At 42.5% G+C, this 22,702-nt stretch overlaps 2 protein-coding genes across 2 annotated transcripts; both read right to left on the bottom strand.

Moving 5' to 3' along the window:
• Positions 1-2,499: 2,499 nt before the first annotated feature.
• LOC306973069 (toll-like receptor 13) lies at positions 2,500-3,949 on the bottom strand. Its single transcript, XM_079569881.1, has 3 exons — positions 3,237-3,949; positions 2,874-2,991; positions 2,500-2,747 (listed from the first exon to the last, which is right to left on the bottom strand). Exons 1-3 carry the CDS (start codon positions 3,769-3,771, stop codon positions 2,513-2,515), a joined length of 888 nt encoding a protein of 295 aa, XP_079426007.1. The 5' UTR covers positions 3,772-3,949; the 3' UTR covers positions 2,500-2,512.
• Positions 3,950-20,044: 16,095 nt separating this feature from the next.
• LOC306972585 (toll-like receptor 13) lies at positions 20,045-21,458 on the bottom strand (the record flags this gene model as incomplete). The annotated part of the gene is made up of 3 exons (XM_079569248.1): positions 20,789-21,458; positions 20,388-20,505; positions 20,045-20,279 (listed from the first exon to the last, which is right to left on the bottom strand). Exons 1-3 carry the CDS (start codon positions 21,453-21,455, stop codon positions 20,045-20,047), a joined length of 1,020 nt encoding a protein of 339 aa, XP_079425374.1. The 5' UTR covers positions 21,456-21,458.
• Positions 21,459-22,702: the final 1,244 nt, after the last annotated feature.

Raw genomic sequence — 22,702 nt, 5'->3', positions numbered from 1 at the left:
GCTCCAACATGAACAAAGCTCAGAGCTGCTCCTTTGGCAGAGAATTTAAATGATATGAGGCTCTTTCAGACTGTCAATAGAAGTTTGGATGATTTTAGTCTCTCCTTTTCATTTTTATTTAGTCTTATTTTAGTCGACTAAAATATATGGACATTTTAGTCATAGTTTTAGTCTCATGAGAAACTTTTAATTTAGTTTTAGTCCAATTTTAGTCGTCAAAAACATCACTTTGACTAAAATTAAGACTCAATATTTTAGTCGACGAAATTAACACTGATCAGGGGGAGATGAAAGACCCCCAAATCATCCCATTAACACTTGTATTACCCCCAGAGGGATTTATAAAGATAAACAAGAGATGTGATAAAATGTCATCTGTCAGAGCATTGGCTGCACCTTGCACTGTGAGTCGGGGAGACCGGGGCTATTTGTCATACGGGGTAATATGTGACATTGCTTTTTATAGCCACACTACAGGGCGCTGTATGCTGGTACTGATATACTATAACATGTGTATTCATATTCTTCTCTTCCAATAATCATTTTCTCATTTGGACTGAAGACAGGAGGAGACGACACCTTTGAATTGTTTTTATGCCTTTTCTCAAAGTTTAATGTTTGGGCTATTTCTTGTCCTGACAGCTTTACCTTTGTTAATGCCATATAAGACACTTTTCTGAAAGACACAGATGTTAGCTTTGGTTTGAGCCGTTTTAGAGCTAACGTGCTAAAGCCATTTGTGAAATTTTGAGGGGAAAAAAAAGTAAAGGAAACTTCTACTACTACATTGTTTGTAAAGTGGACACTCTGTCACATGGGGCATAAATGGTGGTAATGTTTTTTCTTTTGTGTGTATGTTTTTATGATCACTCTTTTTTAACATTAGCTTCTATAGAAGCCGTATGTTTGGGCCATTTAGTGAATTTGTACATTTTATTAGAGAATCAAAATGTCAAAATGAGCGTTAACAAACATTAAATTATAGTGTTAACAAATTTAATGTCTGTTTTAACACTTATTTTGTCCTTTTATCTCACAAAGCAACGAAGTTACAAAGGTTTGTCAAATTTCTAACTCCATTAAAAACAATAGTGACAACCTAACTTTTGACCTACGTATAGCAATGTGATAGAAATAAAGAAAACAAGGTCAAGTCAAGTCAAGGGTTCAAGCGTTCATCTAATGTAGGTCTGAGTCTTGTGGGATTTCCTGTTTCTGAGCAGTGAACTCTAGAAAATTCAGATTCAGATTTTGTGACCAGAGATTCATGTTAACTTATAAAAAAAAGTCTGAATCAGTTTAAACTTTTTTTTACATTTTCTACTTTTCTACGAACCAACTCAAGGACCTGGACAGAAGTTTCGATAACTGACGGGCCGCTAACGTTAATGCAGCTTACATGGGAGTGGCCCATCTCTGCAGCCTTAAGTCAAAAAGCCAAAAAGAACCTGGAGTCAAGACTAAGGGCTTTAATTTTTTTGTGATCAGATGTTATTACACCACAACCACATGACACAATTGTAATCTTATGTTAATTATTATACGAGCGATCGCGATGTCGTCACATCCGTTGGCCGTGGTAGGCATTTTACATTTTCATATTTGATAAACATTTTATTAAAATCCTATAATCAGCAAAAACAATGTCCATAAACAGGGCATTGCTTCTCTTGCGTTGTAACAGATCTATCATTTTATAAAACCGAGTTAGAGGCCTGTATGCATCAGCTGCCTACCAAACATCCGGCGAAAATTGCGGAAGTAAACAATAACAGCGATCGCTCGTATAGAGAACACAAATTAATTACTGTCATTAAAATCCCTTAAGACAAAAGAAATTAAGTTCAAATATATGCATAGACTCTAACAGGCAAAGTAAAAAAGTAGTACTGTATACCAAAAAACAAACAAACAACCAAAACATCTGCACGTCTTTGTTTTGGCAAGTAAATTCAAACCTTTAAAACCTGTCTATAGTTCAATCCAGATTTATTCATGACATTAGTGCTTGCTTTCAATATTTTCTTAGGATTATTTCTTGTCTTAAACTCATAAAAGTTTAAGATGAATGTGCAAAATAGTGAAAGAAACAAAAGTAAGTCGACTTAAAGACTACTCACCACGGCTTCTCAACGACTTCTCAGCGACATCTAGGTAAAGGAGAAGTTAAAGGTACTAAAATAACTAACAGGAAACTGAGAGGTATTTGAATGATTCAGACTACCTCATGCAAAGATACATGTGCAAAAGAAAATAACACATTAAAAGGGGTCATATTTTAATACAAAATACATCTTCCTGCTGCCGTTGGGATGGAGACTGAGAGTCTACAGACCAACAGACTAAACCTTTCCTTTGTCCCAGCCTCACACTTGATTTTAGGATAGTATCGATTACTAGCTGTGTAGCTGAATGTGAGTCGTTTACTTGTAGCGGGGCACCGGGCTTGATCTCACCACCAGTTAACTATAAACCGTTATACATTTGTCAGTGGGATGTAGCCTGTTAGCAGCTAAGTGTTAGCAGTGAGTGGGTTGTGGTTGTCCACAGGTTCGTGGCCACACTCTAACGCTCTGCGAACTTTCTCCCAGAACAGTCCCTTATGGCTCCGGGCCTGAGTCCAGCTCAGATACGTGCGGCTCTTCACCAGCTTCCTCATGCGGTAGAACGGACTCAGCTGATCGGACGAGATCTCCTCCAGAAACAACAGGATCAGCACGTCCTTGTGCTCGTCGAACAGACGGAAACTGCACAGAAACACATGAGTGGGTATAATTGCAAGTACTGAGTATTTATAGTCTCATCACTCTCTGACAGTTTATTAAGTATAACATGTTGATCCAGGACAGATCCACAGACTGTAGCGTCCGTACCTGGCCAGCTGTATCTCCCGTGAGCACCACTCGCTCTGCAGGTATCGGCGGCTGATCACACACAGAGTCTTCCTGCTGCTGTAGATGGCGTCTGTGATGTTCTCAATGATGGCTTTCCCTGAACACACAACACAGTACCGAAGTAAACCACAGTAAAATATAAAGTATGCAATAAACAACCTCCTCTTGGACATGGAACGTGACGCTGCTGAGTGTTTTACTTGGACTAATCAGGACCGCGGATATCTGTTTCCCCACTGCACCAAAATTAACTGTACAATTAAGTAATAACTGAGAAACGATAAAAGGGAGTTATTGGTTATTGTGGCCCCGACAACCAAAGTTAAGCAGAACCAGTTGTACCTGGTATAAAGTCGCGGTGGTGCAGGCACAGATTCCATCCCTGTCGTTCTTCCAGTTCAGGCAGTAACTCTCCGTAAACCCAGTCTTCATCGTGAACGTTGTAGGAAACAAATGCGTCGTAGATGTGAGGACAGCCCTGTCTCCTCTTTTTACTGTTGTAGAGAAATGCCAGGAGGAGGTAGTAGCCATAGACCAGCTGCCAGCGCAGAAAGTGAAAGATAAACGATGTCAGAAGAGTGAGAAAGACCAAAGCAGAGCTGGAGATGAAGCAGAGGAAGCCAGTGAACTCCCAACACAACCGGACGTTGAAGTCCAGCAGAAAGTTTCCTTCTTCAGACGAAGGAGAGGAGCATCTGTACTGAAAAGCATTGGCTACTTGGACTTGTTTGTTCCTGATCGTCCACTCAATAATCCCAGTGTTTGAGCAGTTACACTCAAATGGGTTTCCTGATAAATCAAGGTATTTCAGTGAAGGCAGTGCTTTAAAGATGGTCTCATTTATAAATGTTAAAGCGTTGTCCTTTAAGATCAACATTTCCAGTTTTGTCAGATTAGCGTCAACCAAAAAATCCAAAGACTCTACATGACTGTTTGTCAAGTCCAGAACTTTTAGGTCCGTCAGTGGTAAAAATAGTCTTGGTCTATGACTGAACACGTCACAGTTTATAAAATGGAGATTTGTTAGTTGAGGACAGTAAACAAATTTGTGTTCATCAAAGTCTCTACAGCAGTAATTTTCAAATGTCAATGTTTTTAAATTGGTCAAACCTTTCAAAAGACTCGGTGTCCATGTAAAGCAAGCAGAATTATCAATGACCACAGATAACTCCTGCAGTGAAGGCAGAGTCACTGAAAGTTCTTTGTTTGTTTGTTCCTTTACGGGTGTGTAAGTCAGAAACATAGCAAGTTTTTTAAGTTGTTGCAAACTTATAAAAGACCCTATGTTGTAGTTAGACGGGGAATAAGTCAGGCTTTTTAGTTCTTTAAGTCCCATAAATGCACCATCTTCAACAAATGTTTCTCTGACTGATTTCACACTTAATTCACGAAGAGCTGGTAGGTTTTGAAAGGTTCCTTTTTGAAACCATCCGAAGTTATTTCCATCAGCATTCAAAGTAACTAGATGTTTCAAAGTGGAGCCAAAAGTATCACTTAAAGCAGTCAGAAAATTGTTTTGTATTTCCAGTACTTTTAAATTCCTGAGATCCTGAAACAAACAAGTTTCAAGTTTGGAAATTCTATTGGACTTTAGGTTGAGTTCTGTCAATGATGGTAAATTAGTAAAATCTAAACAGTGAAGTTCTGTGATGAGGTTTTCTTCAAACGAGAGAAACGTGAGAGTGGACATGTTCCTGATCGTCAGTGGGATTCTGGATAATTGATTTTGATGAATTGTTAAACGACTTAGTCGCGTCAACATTTGAAGGGACGACTCAGTCAAGTCGCTCATTGAATTAAATTGCAGGTGTAGTTCAGTGAGATTCGTACACGACAGAAGAATACTTTCATTTAGAATAGGAATGGAGTAGTCAACTGAATTTAACTTTTGCAAAGTTGAAATTTCACAAGCCATTTCTAACAGGCCTTTGTCAGACTCTGAATGAGAGCCTGATAGATGCACTTTCTCAACAGAGGCAACACTTTGAAAGATTAATTTATATGTTGGAAGGGGTAGTTTAGTTTCATCTAAGATCAAACTCCTCACACTTGTCAGGGCTCCGTCAGAAACGTCATAGTCAAAATCAGGTCCTTCTCCTGATAATTCCAGTGTTTCTAAGCTTGGAAACACGTTTTGGTGAATGGTAAACGTCTTTAGTGGGTTAGAACGGAGATCCAGCTCCATAAGATTCAACAAGGGGACTGGGAAAAGGTCTGATTCAAATGTAGTTATATTATTACAATACAGACCTATGTTTTTCAGATCTGGACAGTGTAAAACAATGTTAACAATATCACTCATTTGGAACAAGTTGTTTGACCCCACATCCAAAATCTGCAATTCTTTCAAAGGCTCAAATGCAAACTTTGAAATAGAAATAATTTGGTTTACTTTTAGATCCAATGTTTTCAAGTTGTTCAGTCCCTTAAATGTTTCGTCTCTCAGGCTTGTGAGTTTGTTGAAACCCAACATGAGATCAGTTACGGCTGATAAATCTGTAAAAGCTCCATCGTCGATGTGTGAAATACAGTTGCTTCCCAAATGTAAAAACGTCAGCCCGGTGAAGCCAGTCAGGTCAGTCTGTCGGATTCTCTCGATCTCATTCACAAACAAGCTCAGTGAAGTTGCACTTTTGGGAATGCCAGCGGGAATTGATGTTAATTTATTAAAGTCACAAACAATGTTATTTTGGTCGTAGAAGTCCATTGTGCAGTTCTTTAAAGAGTAAAACAGTGAAGGGTGAGGTAGAAGCAGAAGCAGAAGCAGCAAAAACAGAAGTGAGGAAATAGAACTGGTCCAAGGCTCCATCCTGAGACCGGCCACTGTGAGAAACAACACGGCTTCAGTTATAAAACTACACGTTACAAAGAGTTTTTTTTTTTATTTGATCAGTACAGTGCATGTTAATGAACTCACAAAGGACTCATACAGTTTCTGCCTACATTGGTCACTAAACTTTATGGAAATCATAAGAAAGAGTAAACAATGTCTGCTATAACTAACTCCACCCAAACATTTACCTTTTATCATATTTTCACTGGCCATAAAATAGGAGACAGGAGAGCGTGGAATAAGTAAGAGTATCCAAGAGCTCTTTCTCAAACCAAAGTTGAATCCATATCCGCCATCTTGTTTCCGAACACATTTTGGCTCATGAATTTGATTATTTTCTCATTGTTTATTTGTCCACTGAAGGTGCATCATTTTTAAAGGAATAGGCCACCGTTTTTACATACTGAGATATGTTCTTACCTTAGCTTTGACGAGTTCTTTAGGACCTGTCTGATCTTCCCCCGTGCCTTCAGTCACGTAAACACAGCACAGACACCGTTAGCATTTAGCCTCTCCCCCTCTCCTCTATAGCTCCAAAACAGGTCAAGATAGAAGCTACCAAGCTCTTCCACGTTGTCCCTGTTTAAATATGGTTACGTGAAGTGTTACACTATAATGTATAATTAGACAAAATAAAACAATGTGGATAGGGAGTATTTCGAAATCTGTGCAGTAGTATCTTCACTTTACTGTGCGTGATTGAAGGCACGGGTGAAGACCAGACAGGTCCTAAAGAACTCGTCAAAGCTAAGGTAAGAACATATCTCAGTATGTAAAAACGGTGGCCTATTCCTTTAAGAAAACAGGAAACAATCTGATCTAAAACAGTGGTTCTAAACTGGTGTGGCACGGAGAACCCATCATTACCCAAAGATGACGAGCTCAGACCCAAATAAGAATATTTATTTGAACCCATGACACCCTTTGCCATTTGAGTCTATAAAAAATTAAGCTGTAGATTACAGACATAAATATGAGATGAGAGAAATAATATTGCACATTTTCTGTCATTTTATGTTTTCATATAGAAATAAGGCCTTTTATCTCTTAACCTCTTAACTCCCGCCTGAACTGAGAGGATCTTTTTCCTCACGTTATCAGATTTTTTTTTCCATCATTTTTTTGTTGGGTATTCAACTCATTTTTGTAACTTTTTTGTCATTTCTTTGTCATTTTTTTGTCACATTTTTGTCATTTTTTCGTCATTTTTTGTCAACATTTTTTATCACATTTTTTGTCACATTTTTTGTCACATTTTTTGTCACATTTTTGTCATTTTTTGCCATTTTTTTGTCATTTTTAAAAATCAAATATTTGTCATTTTTTTGTCACATTTTGCTTTTTTTTGTCACATTTTTGTCACATTTTTGTCATTTTTTGTCACATTTTTGTCATTTTTTGTCACATTTTTTGTCACATTTTTGTCATTTTTTGTCACATTTTGGTCATTTTTTTGTCAAATATTTATCACATTTTTGTCATATCTTTGTCATTTTTTTGTCACATTTTGTAACATTTTCGTCATTTTTTCGTCAATTTCTTGTCAATGTTTTCTCACTTTTTTGTCACATTTCCATCATTGTTTTCATCTCAGTTTTGTTGCTATTTTCACAGCTTTTTTTCCAGAAGCTTTCGGACTGGGGTAAAGCCAAACTGGACAAAATGTGCTCGGTTCAGGTGGGAGTTAAGAGGTTAAAATGCCACAAATTTCCAATATTTTCGAAGACAAAATTTGAACAATGGATTGAGCCAGATGCAAATACTGTTTTTCGAGGGGAATTTTTGATATCTTGTTTAGTTTTAATCTGACATGTTGGAGCCATATTAATCATGGGCCTTGAGAACTTTAGGGAGCTGTCTACTGAGTCCCCAGATCCCAGAGTGCTTAGTCCTCCCAGAGTCAGGACTAAACACTGTGAGGCTGTGTTTCAGTTTCATAAAATCCGGAACAGTCTTCATGAGGATGTGAGACAGGCCTCAACCCTGACAATGTTCAAATCCTGAAAACCGATCTTTTCACCCGACAATATGACAACTGAAAGTATTTTAGCTGCACTCCTGATTTTCACTGTCATTAATGAACTTTTATGTTGATGTTTTTTGTTGATTTTATCCGCTTTCTTGTCATTTTGTGCCACTGTGAAGCACCTTGAATTGCCTTGTGTATGAATTGTGCTCTACACATAAACTCGCCTTGCCTTGTAGGAGCTATTTAAGTGGGCATATTGTCGCGCCAATGTGATCAAAATGCAGTTTTAATTCCTCAAATAAATGAACGAGATCAATGTGGCCCAAAGCCTGAAAATTGGGGTAAAAAAATAATGATCAGTTTGGCCATTCATGTCTTCCCTTGTGTGATCCTTCAATTTTGCACCTTTTCAAGACCCTAATGTCTATAAAGGTACACTCCAAAAAAGAGCCTTAAAATCACAATACAGTCATTTTGATTTCTGCTTCTTTTTACAAAAATCTCATGACCCTAAATTTAAGCACTGAATACAATATAAAAATGAAATCGTGGTCAAAAGAACTCAGCAATGGAGCACATTTCCTCCAGTTTGGCTTTACCCAAATTTAGAAGCTTCTTGAAAAAAAGCATCAGCAACAAAAATGAGACAAGAGCTATAATAAACCGTGACAAATAGTTTAGTGAAACAGAGATTATAGTTTAACAATTTGAACACAAAGGCCATACTGTAAAAGCATGATCCAGTGAGGAGACATTTTATAATCAAGGTCTGAGTAATTATCACAAATACAGTTGATTTCAGAAAAGTACCTTAAATGGCGCCTGGATTCGCTCACAGTGAGGCTTCTGTTGGAGGATTGCTGGCAAAATGGGAAATGAATCGGCCATGGGGAATTATAGACTAATCAAAAGAGGAAAGTCTGCCTTTTCAGGTAGCCGACTAGACACAACTACATTAGGCAAGTTGCTGCCTCCTGCTGTTTGTTCATGAGACAGTACTTTATTTATATTATGGTACAGTCTTTTCCATTTTTTTTTTTGCATACATTTATCTCAGAATAGAGGTTTATAAATCTCTGAGTCCTGAAGGGTGTTTCAATTAATTATTTTCACTTATATTGGCAAATGTGTCATGACTGTATAATGGTATTCCCAAGAAATATTCTTTACCTCAGGTTTACTCTCTCATTTTTAATGTTTTTATTTTATATATTTATTTAAAATATACATGAGTGAAAATATATACCATATTAAACTCAAACTTTGATTTGCTTTACACAATGACAGCTCCTCATTGACTACAAGGGAAGCTGAAATTCCCCCCAAATTTCACAAAAGAAAATTCACAAATGAAATCAATTCTTTTTGTAAAATTAGGTTTAAAATGTAATAATTCTCAACTATATGAATTAACTATTAACTGCTCGGAGGCTCAGCATCAAAGCAGAGGACGGGTCAGGGGCGGACTGGGACTGAAAAACAGCCCTGGACTCTGATCAGCCTGGCCCAAATTAGCGTAAATGTGCACTTACCACCCGCCTTAACGGAGTGCATTTTCTCCAGTTCGGCTTTACCCAAATCTAAAAGCTTCTCGGCTGGAGAGCAACAATGTAACGCTCATTTGAAAGCTACAAAGTGATTGTAACTTTTTGTCAATTCGCCGCATTTTTTGTCATAGTTTTGTTGTTTCTTCATTACTTTATGTGGCTTTTTGTTGTGTTTTTGTCACATTTTTTCGATCATTTTTTGTTATGGTTTTGTCATGTTTTTGTGGCCTTTCCGTTGCTTTGTTGTCGTGTTTTTGTTGACTTTTCATCACATTTTTTGTCACTTTTTATGTTGCTTTTCCGGCACATTTTTGTTTTGTTTTCATCCTCTTTTTTGTCGCTTTTTTTTATGCTTTTCTTTTTAGCTTTTAGATTTGGGTAAAGCTCGATTAAGGCGGGACCGGTGGCCCTAGAGCCAGTGGCCTTTCTGTGCTCTTCCAGAATGGCCGATTGCCCTGTGTCTGTAAGAGCAGCACTAGCACTAACACTAGCATTAGCATTAGCATTAGCATTAGCTGCCTCACTATGAAGCAACAAGAGGAAACTGAATCTTTCAAGAACAACATGACAGATGGACTTTATTTCAGTCATGGGAACATGTTTTGTGAAGCTTTATCAAGAATGTACTTTTGAGGATTGAGAGACTTCTGTGGAGAGTTAAGTGTTTTCTGGCGTTAGCTCCTCCTGCTTTAGCTGCTATTAGCCTCGAACAGCTACACCATGACATAAGCACAACAGCTCAGAGTTAGCCCAAATGTGAACCTTGTTTCTTTGTGTACTTCAGTTTGGACTTGGTTTAGTTCTAGTTTAGTTCCAGAATATTATCATTTTGTGTCCAAGTTTTGTGTTGTTTCACTGTTGTTCCCAGGGCTGCCAACTTTTCACCAAACTTTGGAGTGAGACATTGGTCGGTCCTGAGCTGGGGGGCTTTTTCATGGCGATAGTGTCTCGTAATCGTACTAAATTCTAAGCCAAAAGCAAGTCTACGATCTACATGACTGAGCACATCAGGAGCTGCATATGGATCAGAGGGGGTTTGGCACCACCCCACATGGCCATCAGAACCTATTGAAAGTGTGGGAGGGTACTCTGAAGGGGGTTTTAGGGCTCCTCCCCCAAGAAATGTGTTATTTATAGCCCGGCCTACCACAACTACTAGATGCACTCATGCAGTGTTCATTTTAATTTTGTTTTAGCGCTTTGAGATGGAGCACGTTTTGAGATAAATCATTATTATAGGGGCGACAGAGGTGCAGCTGGTGGAGCGGGTCGTCTCACGATCCCACCTCCTGAAAGTGCACACTGTCGTTGTGTCCTTGGGCAGGACACATTGCCCCCAGTGTCTGCGTACATCGGTGTGTGAATGAGCGTATGATCCTTGCTGTAAAGCGCTTTGAGTGCCTAATGGAAAAGCGCTTTATAAGTTGAGACCATTTGCAATTTTCAGTTTTAGCCACGTTGGTGTAATGTACCATGACCTTTGACCTGGGAAAGTGGAATCTACCTTGTAACCTAGCAACAGGTCATATTCCAAAGTGTGTCATGACACATTCCTTCCTGCTCCATATGGAATGCTGTGTCTGTTGCTATGGTGTGTCAAGGTCATTTCTGCCAAACTGTTGGTTTAGTTCACATTGCGACTCCGTCTTTGCAAACGCTCGGCACTTTCTCACAGTTTTTGATCGACTTTTACAAACATTTGTGACATTAGCAAAATGGAAAACGCCCAAGACACTTCTACTGACAGTGTTACAGAAGGAGCTGAAGCGTTTTCTGAAAAAGACAAACTCAAACAAAAGATCCAGGAGCTCCATGACAGAGAGCGTCAGTGGAGAGAGGAGAGATCAGGTCTCCTTCAGAGAGAAACATGGAGGCAGGAGCGTGACCGGCTCTGGCTGTCGTTCTTTCATGCCAGAGAACGACAGGGGTCAGAGACGCAATTTGAGAATGAAAGACGTTGGTGTGAAAGTCACAGTTACAAGACTTTGAAAGCGCCGCACGAGAGTCTGCAGTACGTGAGGAGCTTCCCTTAAACGTGTTAAAAGAGGATGAAAGGCATCTCATCATCGAAATTGAAAGAACATCACAAGTATTAATCCCTCAGACGACGAACACACAGGGATCAGGAGCAGAAAACGTCCAGCAAACATTTGAGCCAGCGAACAGCGCCAACATGAGCGAAGGCCACAATAACCACGCTTTGCTCACATTTGGGGATTTTCCCCCAGAACAAGGACAATTTCTGAACGATCCTTCAGTGACAGTTGTAGAAATGGTGCCACTAAGACCAAAGCATCAACAAATGAATATGTAAATAGGTCAAAATTACTTCAACTCAAAACTTTACTATAACTTTTACTATTAAGTCAAATGAAAACTGTGTCTTCTAAAATATGAATATATTCTTCTCAGGGATAAACACACATCTCAGCTCCCGTGGGTTTCCTCCGCAGGCCGGAGCACTGGGGCACCAGGCGGCCATCCCAGGAGGAGAGCGCCCCCTACAGGAGACCAGGGCCCAGACAACGTTGAGCTGAGGAAACAGCTTAATGCAGGTGCAAGGACGATGCTGCTCGAACGACAGTGGGCCATAGAGCGAGGACCTGCAGCTGCGTCTGGAAGCCTCTGACCCCGGGGTCCCGCACGGTGGGGTGGGAGGGGCCTCTGCGGCGAGCGGACCCTACGAAAAGCTGATTAGTCGTCAGGGAGGTAAATTTGCTGCCATTGGTGTGACAGGGCCGGTGTTAGGACAGGGCGGTGGTTGTAGGACTTGAGGGCGGGGGGAGGATTAGGACAGGATGGTGGTCACAGGAGTAGGGGGGGGGGGATTAGGACAGGACGGTGGTTACAGGAGTAGGGGGGCGGTTCTCTCACATCAATGGCATAAAATTTGCTTTTACTGAGCTCAGTTTGGTAGAGATTTGATAGTCCAGGATGGGACGGCATGAGGTAAATTAGCGAGGGCTAGGACATCGCGCGGCCTTTAGCGAGGGCTAGGACATCGCGCGGCCTTTAGCGAGGCGTAGGACATCGCGCGGCCTTTAGCGAGGGCTAGGACATCGCGCGGCCTTTAGCGAGGGGTAGGACATCGCGCGGCCTTTAGCGAGGGGTAGGACATCGCGCGGCCTTTAGCGAGGGGTAGGACATCGCGCGGCCTTTAGCGAGGGGTAGGACATCGCGCGGCCTTTAGCGAGGGGTAGGACATCGCGCGGCCTTTAGCGAGGGCTAGGACATCGCGCGGGGCATTAGTGAGGGGTAGGACATCGCGCGGCCTTTAGCGAGGGCTAGGACATCGCACGGCCTTTAGCGAGGGCTAGGACATCGCGAGAGAGGATAGGGCGTGACAGTATGGGGCGTGAGGGTACTGTGCGTAACTGGACTGGGCAGCGACAAGTTAGCTTTTCTGAGTTCAGCTCTGGGACAGATGTGTCCCCAAACCCCCCCATGTGCAGGACCCGGGGCTGGGCTCCACGCAGCTGCAGTGGACCTCGTTCTGTGGCTGCTGTCGCGGGCAGCATCGCTTTGTACCTGCATTTAGGTTGTTTCTTCAGCTCAACGTTGTCTGGGCCCTGGTCTCCTGTAGGGGGCGCTCTCCTCCTGGGACGGCCACTTGTTGCCTCAGAGCTCAGGCCAGCAGAGGGAAATAAGGGGAACAGCTGGTGTGAGTTTAATCACTCCTTCCCTCTTAAACTCTGTACAGTTTGGGTAAGAGAGTAAGAATGTATGACAAATGTTTAGAGGTGATCAGGAACTGTCTGTTTTTGAAGTTACAAAGATGCTTTTACTCAAGTAAAGTGCTTGAACTTATTTTAATAGTAAAAGTTGTTCGGTCAAATGAAAACTGTGTCTTCTAAAATATGAAGATATTCTTCTCAGGGATAAACACACATTTCAGCTCCCGTTGGTTTCCTCCGCAGGCCGGAGCACTGAGGCACCAGGCGGCCGTCCCAGGAGGAGAGCGCCCCCTACAGGAGACCAGGGCCCAGACAACGTTGAGCTGAGGAAACAGCTTAATGCAGGTGCAAGGACGATGCTGCTCGAACGACAGCGGCCACAGAGCGAGGACCTGCAGCTGCGTCTGGAAGCCTCTGACCCCGGGGTCCCGCACGGTGGGGTGGGAGGGGCCTCTGCGGTGAGCGGACCCTACGAAAAGCTTTAGTCGTCAGGGAGGTAAATTTGCTGCCATTGGTGTGACAGGGCCGGTGTTAGGACAGGTCGGTGGTTGTAGGACTTGAGGGCGGAGGGAGGATTAGGACAGGATGGTGGTCACAGGAGTAGGGGGGAGGTTTAGGACAGGACGGTGGTTACAGGAGTAGGGGGAAGGGGGAGGTGTAGGACAGGACGGTGGTTACAGGAGTGGGGGGGGAGGATTAGGACAGGATGGTGGTTACAGGAGTAGGGGGGGGGGGCGGTTCTCTCACATCAATAGCATAAAATTTGCTTTTACTGAGCTCAGTTTGGTAGAGATCTGATAGTCCAGGGTGGGACGGCATGGGGTAAATTACCGAGGGGTAGGAAATCGCGCGGGGCATTAGCGAGGGCTAGGACATCGCGTGGCCTTTAGCGAGGGCTAGGACATCGCGCGGCCTTTAGCGAGGGCTAGGACATCGCGCGGCCTTTAGCGAGGGCTAGGACATCGCGCGGGGCATTAGTGAGGGCTAGGACATCGCGCGGCCTTTAGCGAGGGCTAGGACATCGCGCGGCCTTTAGCGAGGGCTAGGACATCGCGCGGCCTTTAGCGAGGGCTAGGACATCGCGCGGCCTTTAGCGAGGGCTAGGACATCGCGCGGCCTTTAGCGAGGGCTAGGACATCGCGCGGGGCATTAGTGAGGGCTAGGACATCGCGCGGCCTTTAGCGAGGGCTAGGACATCGCGCGGCCTTTAGCGAGGGCTAGGACATCGCGCGGCCTTTAGCGAGGGCTAGGACATCGCGCGGCCTTTAGCGAGGGCTAGGACATCGCGCGGCCTTTAGCGAGGGCTAGGACATCGCGCGGGGCATTAGTGAGGGGTAGGACATCGCGCGGCCTTTAGCGAGGGGTAGGACATCGCGAGAGAGGATAGGGCGTGACAGTATGGGGCTTGAGGGTACTGTGTGTAACCAGACTGGGCAGCGACAAGATAGCTTTTCTGAGTTCAGCTCTGGGACAGATGTGTCACCAAACCCCCCCATGTGCAGGACCCGGGGCAGGGCTCCACGCAGCTGCAGTGGACCTCGTTCTGTGGCGGCTGTCGCGGGCAGCATCGCTTTGTACCTGCATTTAGGTTGTTTCTTCAGCTCAACGTTGTCTGGGCCCTGGTCTCCTGTAGGGGGCGCTCTCCTCCTGGGACGGCTACGTGTTGCCTCAGAGCTCAGGCCTGCAGAGGGAAATGAGGGGAACAGCTGGTGTGAGTTTATTCACTCCTTCCCTCTTACCCAAACTGTACAGAGTTTAAGAACGTATGACAAATGTTTAGAGGTGATCAGGAACTGGGTCGTCTTCAGAAGTTTACCGTCATATTTTTGAAGTTACAAAGATGCTTTTACTCAAGTAATGACATAGCATAATGAATTCTTTGGGACTGAACTTAGAATTAAACTCCTAGGATCTAATCAAAAAGATGGATGACTTCCATCCTCTCCAGACTGGCACTCCTTTGTTTCTCCTTTTGCTAGAAGCAAGACCCCCACTGGGATGGCAACGAACCCGCTAAAAGTAAAAACAGGAACTGATACTAATGTTAAAACTCATTCACAAAGATGAAACTTCCTTGAGCTTTTAACATCTGCTGAAAAGCCACACTCCTCTGGATTCAGGATTGAAACCAACATCTTGGCCTTGTGTTTGAGGTCAGACAAAGTTCCCCCCCACAGACAGTGGATTTCCATGCAAAGACTGTCCTATCACAAAGAAAGAAACAGATTTCAACTGTTTGTTTCTTTGATGACACTCATGAAACACGTCTGAAGCTGCTGCTGGCCATGGACCCTCTGGACGAGACCAAAGACTCTTTACTGACAATGTGACTAATGTACATATTAACTGCCTCACTATGTGTGTCACACAAATGTTTGACTCTTTGTTGAATATTTATCAGTAATTGATGGAGTATTAACGTTGCCTTCAAAATTAGAGGTACGGCCTGATCTCGCTCTCTTATAAAACTTCTCTTTGTTGTGGTGGCCATCCTCGTGGTCACACTCGTCTTCCCTCCATTTCAAATCTCGTGTATATATTTTCTTTAAAAATATATACATTTTTGAGCTCAGTATAATCGTATGCGCTCCTTTTAAGTCGACAATTTACCATTTGGAGCAAATCCTGGTAAAAAAATAGCTTTACAAATTTAATTTTGTCTTTAATTTTGTAATTAATTAATTTATTGGTTGATTTGATCGGGACAGTGCGTGTTAATTGACATACATGGGTCTCGTGCATGTAAACATGCCACACTGGATTGCAGCCTTGGGCTAATTCCATCCATTTTTAGTGGTAGAGGAAACTGTTTTTTGATCACAATTGTTAAAAGCACTTTTTGCAACATAATGAAGCCCTGGACGGGCTCGACCAAGCGCCGGCCGCAGTAGAACAGCTCAGCGCGGGTCCACGAGAGTACCCGCGCTGGGCCTGAGCGAGTATACTGGAGAGCCTCTGGGGACCCACACAAGGAGAGAAGTGGTCAAACCAGGCGCACCTGGCTCCTCTCGGGCGCCACCAGGCTGACCACCACGGTGCCAAACCCGTCCTCCAAAACAAGTGCTGTCCACCTCCATGGCCTCCAGGTAAAAGATCGCCTCCATCCTGCGGTGTCTGTCGGCTTGGTGTTGAGCGCAGGCGACTCCAGCTCTGACCAATGTCCCCTTTGACCTCGCCATCGCCATCCGTAACTCCGGCCAATGATTATGTCCCTACATGTTTCGTGTGGGTCTGATCTCAGTGGCCGCGTTACATCGGTTGATTTTCAACCTACCAATCAGCGAGCAGGGCAGGCGGGGCTTGTAGAAGTAGCATTTGATCGCTCACTTCACTCACTCGGGCGCATTACATCGCCTACGTGAAATCAGATCCAATCGTCTCAAACTATAAAAGGAGTTCACCCCTACCACCTGAAAATGGAGCTCAATTGTGAAGATCCAGACCCTCTGTATGAAATGAGTATGAGGTAAGACCAGGCTACCTTTGACAATTTTTATTTAATTACTTTTAAAAACCCTTTGTAAATCGATCAGGCCAAACCGTATTAAAGATAATTAGACCAATGTAACAAAGATACTCCATCCACTACTGTAATTGTCATTCACCCCATTTAAGACCTGTTATACATTAAACCTTAATAATGTTGATGCTTAAGTGTGTGTGTGACCTCAAATTTTGAATAAATATTCACATTTGCATTTAAAGTTTGGATTTCTACGTGTTATTGTGCTTTGATTTAGTCAGTATAGTTAAAAGATTCAAGATTTCATTCCTTCAGATATGTGTTAAAGATGGGGGGTATTGTGCTTTTTTCAGCCACATAGCACCAGTCTATAACACACTACAATGATGACGAAACCTTCTGTTGGTCTGTCAATGCAGTAAATTAGAATAACTGCCTTGTATAAAATTGCTCTTTCAAAATGGCGGTAGCAAATGGCTTGAAATAGGCCTCTGTCTCTTTAAGAACCTCTGACCCTTTCCGACACGCCCCCTCCACACGCTGTCTGTGGCATCACAATACTACGCTCGTTTTCTCCACAGTATTGAAACTACGATCGGTGCATTTTAATTTTTATTGTTGGAAAGGAGCTACTGTTTATCGCTTTGTGAACAATGGCCACACAGGATATTTTTTGGAGACGAACCTTCCACACCGGACACTTGGAAGGGGCTCTTGCCTGAAAAATAACTGCTGTTTGGAGGCTATCTCTTTGCAACTGCCATGCCCTATGGATCTCTAACTATACCCCCATGGACGACACCAGGATCTGCAGGAGCCCATACGATTCAAAAGACGGACATTATCTCCGCAGGTGGACAATGGTTATTCGAGGTTTCCCGTTAGCTTGTTATAATCGACTACAGCTCATTGTTGATGAAAAGTCTGCAATAAACCACAAATGTGTAAAGCCAGGCTCATTGTGTGATCATCGTAAAGGCTGCTTCAAGTAGTTGCCTGCATTATTGACGTTATTTGTGCATAATATGCTGCCTGTTTTCAATGAATTTTGTGAAGGTGAAGGTTGTTAGCTTGTCGCGGCTAATAGTGCCTTAGCTCCGGGAGAAAACCACTCGGCTACGACTCACTGTAGATGAAATGTGAGCAATAAAATACGAAATCAACAAGCCAGGCTCCTTGTGTGATCATCATAAAGGCTGCTTCAAGCAGTTGCCTGTTTTAGTGACGTTTTCAATGCATAATATGCAGCTTGTATTCAGTGAATTTTCCCGTTAGCTTGTCGCGGCTAGCTTGTTAGCTCCGGGAGAAAGCCACTCGGCTATGACCCATTGTAGATGAAATGTGAGCAATAAACTTCCAAATCAACAAGCCAGGCTCCGTGTGTGATCATTGTTAAACGGTTCTTTATGTGTGTGCTGGTTTTATTAACTTTATTTGTGCATATTTCTCGTTTTCATGTGATGACTCGAGGTTTAGCTTAGCAATTAGCTTTCTCCGGAGGCTCTGTGCATCTTCAAGGCCCTAAGACATTCCCAGCGCAGAACCAGCCGCTGAAATAAGTGTTCTTGTCACCGGTTGTAATCCTGGGTGCTTCGGTAACAGAAACACTGATGTGTGTCTTTGTAAAAGTCTGCTGTGGCTCCGGTTCACAACACATGAAGCTAATCCTCCATGATGACTCTGTTTACATCTTAGGGCTAGACACTGCGGGGAGGGGGTTCTGCTGAGGGGCAGTGGTTGGTTACTCGGCTGGTGACGAAAGGTCGGAGGCGTATCCTGGAGGTTCGAGGCGTTCCCTGAAGGAATCAGGCGTTTTATCCCTAAAATGGCCGCCATCAGAGTTTTTACAGACTACTCGAAAATACGTGAATGTGCCAAGGCAACACTTCAGGCATGTTTTTAATGAGGGAATGACTTAATAACATGATGTAAAGCTTGAAAAAGTCGATTTTGCATAATACCCCCCCTTTAATAGATTTATATAAGACTTTCTTCCTGAATGTCCATATTACTCTGTCAAAGAACAGAGTTTGAGCGTAGTGTTCTAGGGTTTGTTCGGATCTGGTTCTTTTGTATCACGCGAGAACAGTTATTTGGATATGGCCAAAGCAGAACCTGGAGATATAAGTGTTCTCAAAGAAAAGGCTTTTACTGCAATTGTTCCAGTTACAAAGAAGTAAAACCAGCTGGTGACTTCAGAGAAAGAGAAGAAGTCCAGACCTTTTATCTCCTTTTATCCCAGTCTTGCTCCTCTGTGCTGAGAGGGTGACTGTCTATCTGTGAGTCAGTTGTTTGTGTCTATGTGTTTGCAGATTATCTGTACTTTACGTTATGTTCAGAATGGTCACGTTCAAACCTCCGTACGGAGCACGGGGCTTTACCAGCCCAGTGACTTGGGCTTGAACTGCGCTAGCTTAGCACCCCTGCTAGCTTAGCTTAGCACTGCCGCTCCACTAAGCAGAGAAAAGTGGCGCACAAACACAAATAATAACGTAATGCAGAAATAATCGGCAGCAAAGTCATTGCTTGAGTGGTCAAAGTACTTGCTAAACATCACTTTTTTTGTTCGTTTTGTCAGACACTAAGGTTAGAGATGCAGGCCGTCATCAGAAGAAAAAAAGTGATACTAGAACACAAGTAGACACAATGAACGTTACGAAGTTTATACTTGCTAAACAGTTAAATGACAGCCTTAGTACTAGTTTACTTTTGCACAGACACGAACTCAGATGAAACCTGTGGCATGACTAGCCCAGTAGCTCCCCTCTCTTCCTTGTCTCTCTCCTTTCTGGGAGATTGGCCTGGACATCGCCTGCTGTGTTACACAAGAAAATATTACCACGAAGAAGCTTTTAGAGCAAATTAAAAAACCCACACTTTCTTCAAATAGCCCACCCCTTTTGAAGCTAGCTTTAGCACTGCATGGCTTACTTTACAAAAATATATTAGTTCAAATCCAGTTTTGGACTTGGCTTAGTCGCTGATGTAGGAATAGCCTATTTCCCCCCTATATTATTAGTCCTAATTTAATTGTTGAGTTTAATGATAACAATGAGTAAAAAGTCTACATTGATTTAGACTATTGACACAAAACGCTGTTTGTAGAAATATAATGTTCAATGTCGGTGCAGGTTTATGCAGCCCTGTGACAAAAAATAGAAAATATCATGAGCTTCCCCTGTTTGAAAGAACACCGGCCGCCACTGATTTTTACATAATTCCTGTTATTTTGTCTTTTACAATATTTACACTTTTATTGTTAATGTTCATGTTCAACTTTCTAAATATTTTTACACATTTTTGTGCTCATTAACCATCATTAACCAAACCTTTGTCCCGAGAGGAGATTTCGCCTCCTTCACCTCTCAAACCATTTCTTCCTCTTAGCTCCAAGAATGTTCATAGGCAGATATTAGGAATAACATTTTAGCTTCATTTAATCAGACACCAGGATTAGAGATGTTAAATACTTTTACATTTATAAGTTTCAGCCGCAATCTGCAATCCGCCCAGGTCCTGCACGCCTTGGAAAAAAAAATTAAATTAATGACACTACACCCCACAACTTGTGATACTTCTGAAGATGGATTCAAACATTCTTTGTCCACTGGAGGAGTAAATGAAGCATCAGGAACCGTTAAACATTTGTCAGTGGTGTTAGCAGCTAAGTGTTAGCAGTGAGTGGGTTGTGGTTGTCCACAGGTTCGTGGCCACACTCTAACGCTCTGCGAACTTTCTCCCAGAACAGTCCCTTATGGCTCTGGGCCTGAGTCCAGCTCAGATACGTGCGGCTCTTCACCAGCTTCCTCATGCGGTAGAACGGACTCAGCTGATCGGACGAGATCTCCTCCAGAAACAACAGGATCAGCACGTCCTTGTGCTCGTCAAACAGACGGAAGCTGCACAGAAACACATGTGAGTGTATTATCTCTATTACTGAATGTTTTACTGTCAGTTCAGTGTAAAGTATTGATCCAGGACAGATCCACAGACTGTAGCGTCCGTACCTGGCCAGCTGTATCTCCCGGGAGCACCACTCGCTCTGCAGGTATCGGCGGCTGATCACACACAGAGTCTTCCTGCTGCTGTAGATGGCGTCTGTGATGTTCTCAATGATGGCTTTCCCTGAACACAACACACCACAGAAATATTATACTGGACTCCACATTCCAATATTTGTAGAGAATCAGTTATTGGACATTTATTGGGTGTGGAAAAATATACTTTGAGCTTTCTGTAGAGGAAGAAGGAAAAGGGTACAGTTTACGTCAGAGGACTTCAAAATCAGACAATCAATTACTGCTGAACGGAAAGAACAATTTTTTACACCTGGAAAGACTATTAAACATTTACTCAGGGTCACTGCCCCCTCTGTGTCCATGTCCTCGTGGTGTAGAACCAGTTGTACCTGGTAGAAAGTCGCGGTGGTGCAGGCACAGCTTCCATCCCTGTCGTTCTTCCAGTTCAGGCTGTAACTCTCTGTAAACCCAGTCTTCATCGTGAACGTTGTAGGAAACAAATGCGTCGTAGATGTGAGGACAGCCCTGTCTCCTCTTTTTACTGTCGTAGAGAAATGCCAGGAGGAGGTAGTAGCCATAGACCAGCTGCCAGCGCAGAAAGTGAAAGATAAATGATGACAGAAGAGTGAGAAGGACCAGAGCAGAGCTGGAGATGAAGCAGAGGAAGCCAGTGAACTCCCAACAAGACCGGACGTTGAAGTCCAGCAGAAAGTTTCCTTCTTCAGCTAAAGGAGAGGAGCATCTGTACTGAAAACCATTGGCTACTTGGACTTGTTTGTTTCTGATCGCCCACTCGATGAACCCAGCGTTTGAGCAGTCACACACAAATGGATTTCCTATTAAGTCGAGATATTTTAGTGAAGGGAATGTCTCAAACACTGTCTCATTTATTATTGTTAACTTGTTATTGCCTAAGATCAGCTGTTCTAGTTTAGTCAGGTTTGCTTCAATCAAAAAGTCCAATGATTTAAGATTATTGTTTGTCAAATCCATGATTGTTAATTCTGTGATTGGTTGAAATAGGTTGGGAGGTGGATAGAACTCTGCACAGTTCATTATTTGGAGAACCTTTAATTGAGGAGTGTTGGAAAACAACTGTGGGTCATGTGCGTAAGTGGAACATAAGCCTTTGTTGGATGAAAACATCTTTAATTTATCCAAATCTCGCAGTAATTGTGTTATTGTACCAGTAACCTCTGCATCAGCTCTGATGAACAGCTCCTGCAGTGATGGAACAAAACCCGTGAAGTTGGTCATTTGGGGCCTGTCCATGTTTTTAACATACATGTGCATATCTAGTCTTTCCAGCGCTTCTAAACCATCAAAACAGTCAAGGAAAAAAGGCACTGAAAGAGTAAGATTTTTAAGTTTTTTGAGCCCATCAAATGCATCTTTGTCTACAGAGATTTTATTTACCTCTAAATATAAATAAGTGAGAGAAGGCAGGCCTTTAAAAGTGCGACTGTGAAGTCTCCCGACATTGTTTCCCTGTGCTCTTAAAACAATCAAATAAGGTAAGCTCAAGCCCTGGAGTTCTAAAATCTGATTATTTTCTATATTAAGATCTTTTAAGCTCAGAAGATCTGTGAATACACAGGGGGGTAGAACAGAAATGTCATTATCACTGAGGTCAAGTTCTGTTAACAATGTCAAATTGGACAAATCTGAACATTTAAGTTTTTTGATAAAGTTTGTGTTTAGTGAAAGAATTTTAAGAGTGGATATGTATTTTATAGCTTTTGGTACAATGGAAAACAAATTCTTCTCCATGTAAAGTCGAGTTAGTTTTGTCAACATGCTCACTGAAGATTTGCTCAAAACCATGATTGGGTTGCCAGAAAGGTTCAGGTCTGTGATATTTGCACATGCCTGAAAAAGGCTGTCGCTGATGAAAGAAATGCCAATTATACTTAGATCTATTATGTGTAAAGATGGAATATGGCAAGCCCAGTCTATGAGGCCATTGTTGACCAGGTCACTGTTTGTCCCCCTCAGATAAAGCGTCTCTAAAGAAGTAAGACTTTCAAATATTAACTGGTACGTCTCAAGTGCAAATTTATTAATCTCCAAGTTCAAACTTTTCAGACTGTTGAGAAAAGCTTTGTCAGAAACTTCCCAGACCAAGTCAGGATCGTTCCCTGACAGAACGAGTGATTCTAACTTGTCAAAAATATTTGACTGAATACTGACTTTCCTGAGATCATTTTCTCCAATATCCAGCGTTGTCAAGTTTAGAGACGGAAAAGGAAAATCATCTGATACTAATGCAGGTAAGTGATTTTCTCCCAGGTTTAAAATCATTA

The sequence above is a fragment of the Gobius niger genome, assembly GCF_951799975.1.
Source record: "Gobius niger genome assembly, chromosome: 13".
NCBI lineage: Eukaryota > Metazoa > Chordata > Actinopteri > Gobiiformes > Gobiidae > Gobius > Gobius niger.
Note: the sequence above shows the minus strand (reverse complement) of the source record. Positions and strands in the feature narration are given on the sequence as shown.

Excerpts from the sequence above, each read along its gene's own strand:
- LOC306973069 (XM_079569881.1), bottom strand. The coding sequence starts at position 3,771 with ATGTTGATCTTAAAGGACAACGCTTTAACATTTATAAATGAGACCATC. Across the intron at positions 2,992-3,236 it reads CCACCGCGACTTTATACCAG|GGAAAGCCATCATTGAGAAC; the intron begins GTACAACTGGTT and ends TTGTGTGTTCAG. Across the intron at positions 2,748-2,873 it reads CGGGAGATACAGCTGGCCAG|TTTCCGTCTGTTCGACGAGC; the intron begins GTACGGACGCTA and ends GTTTCTGTGCAG.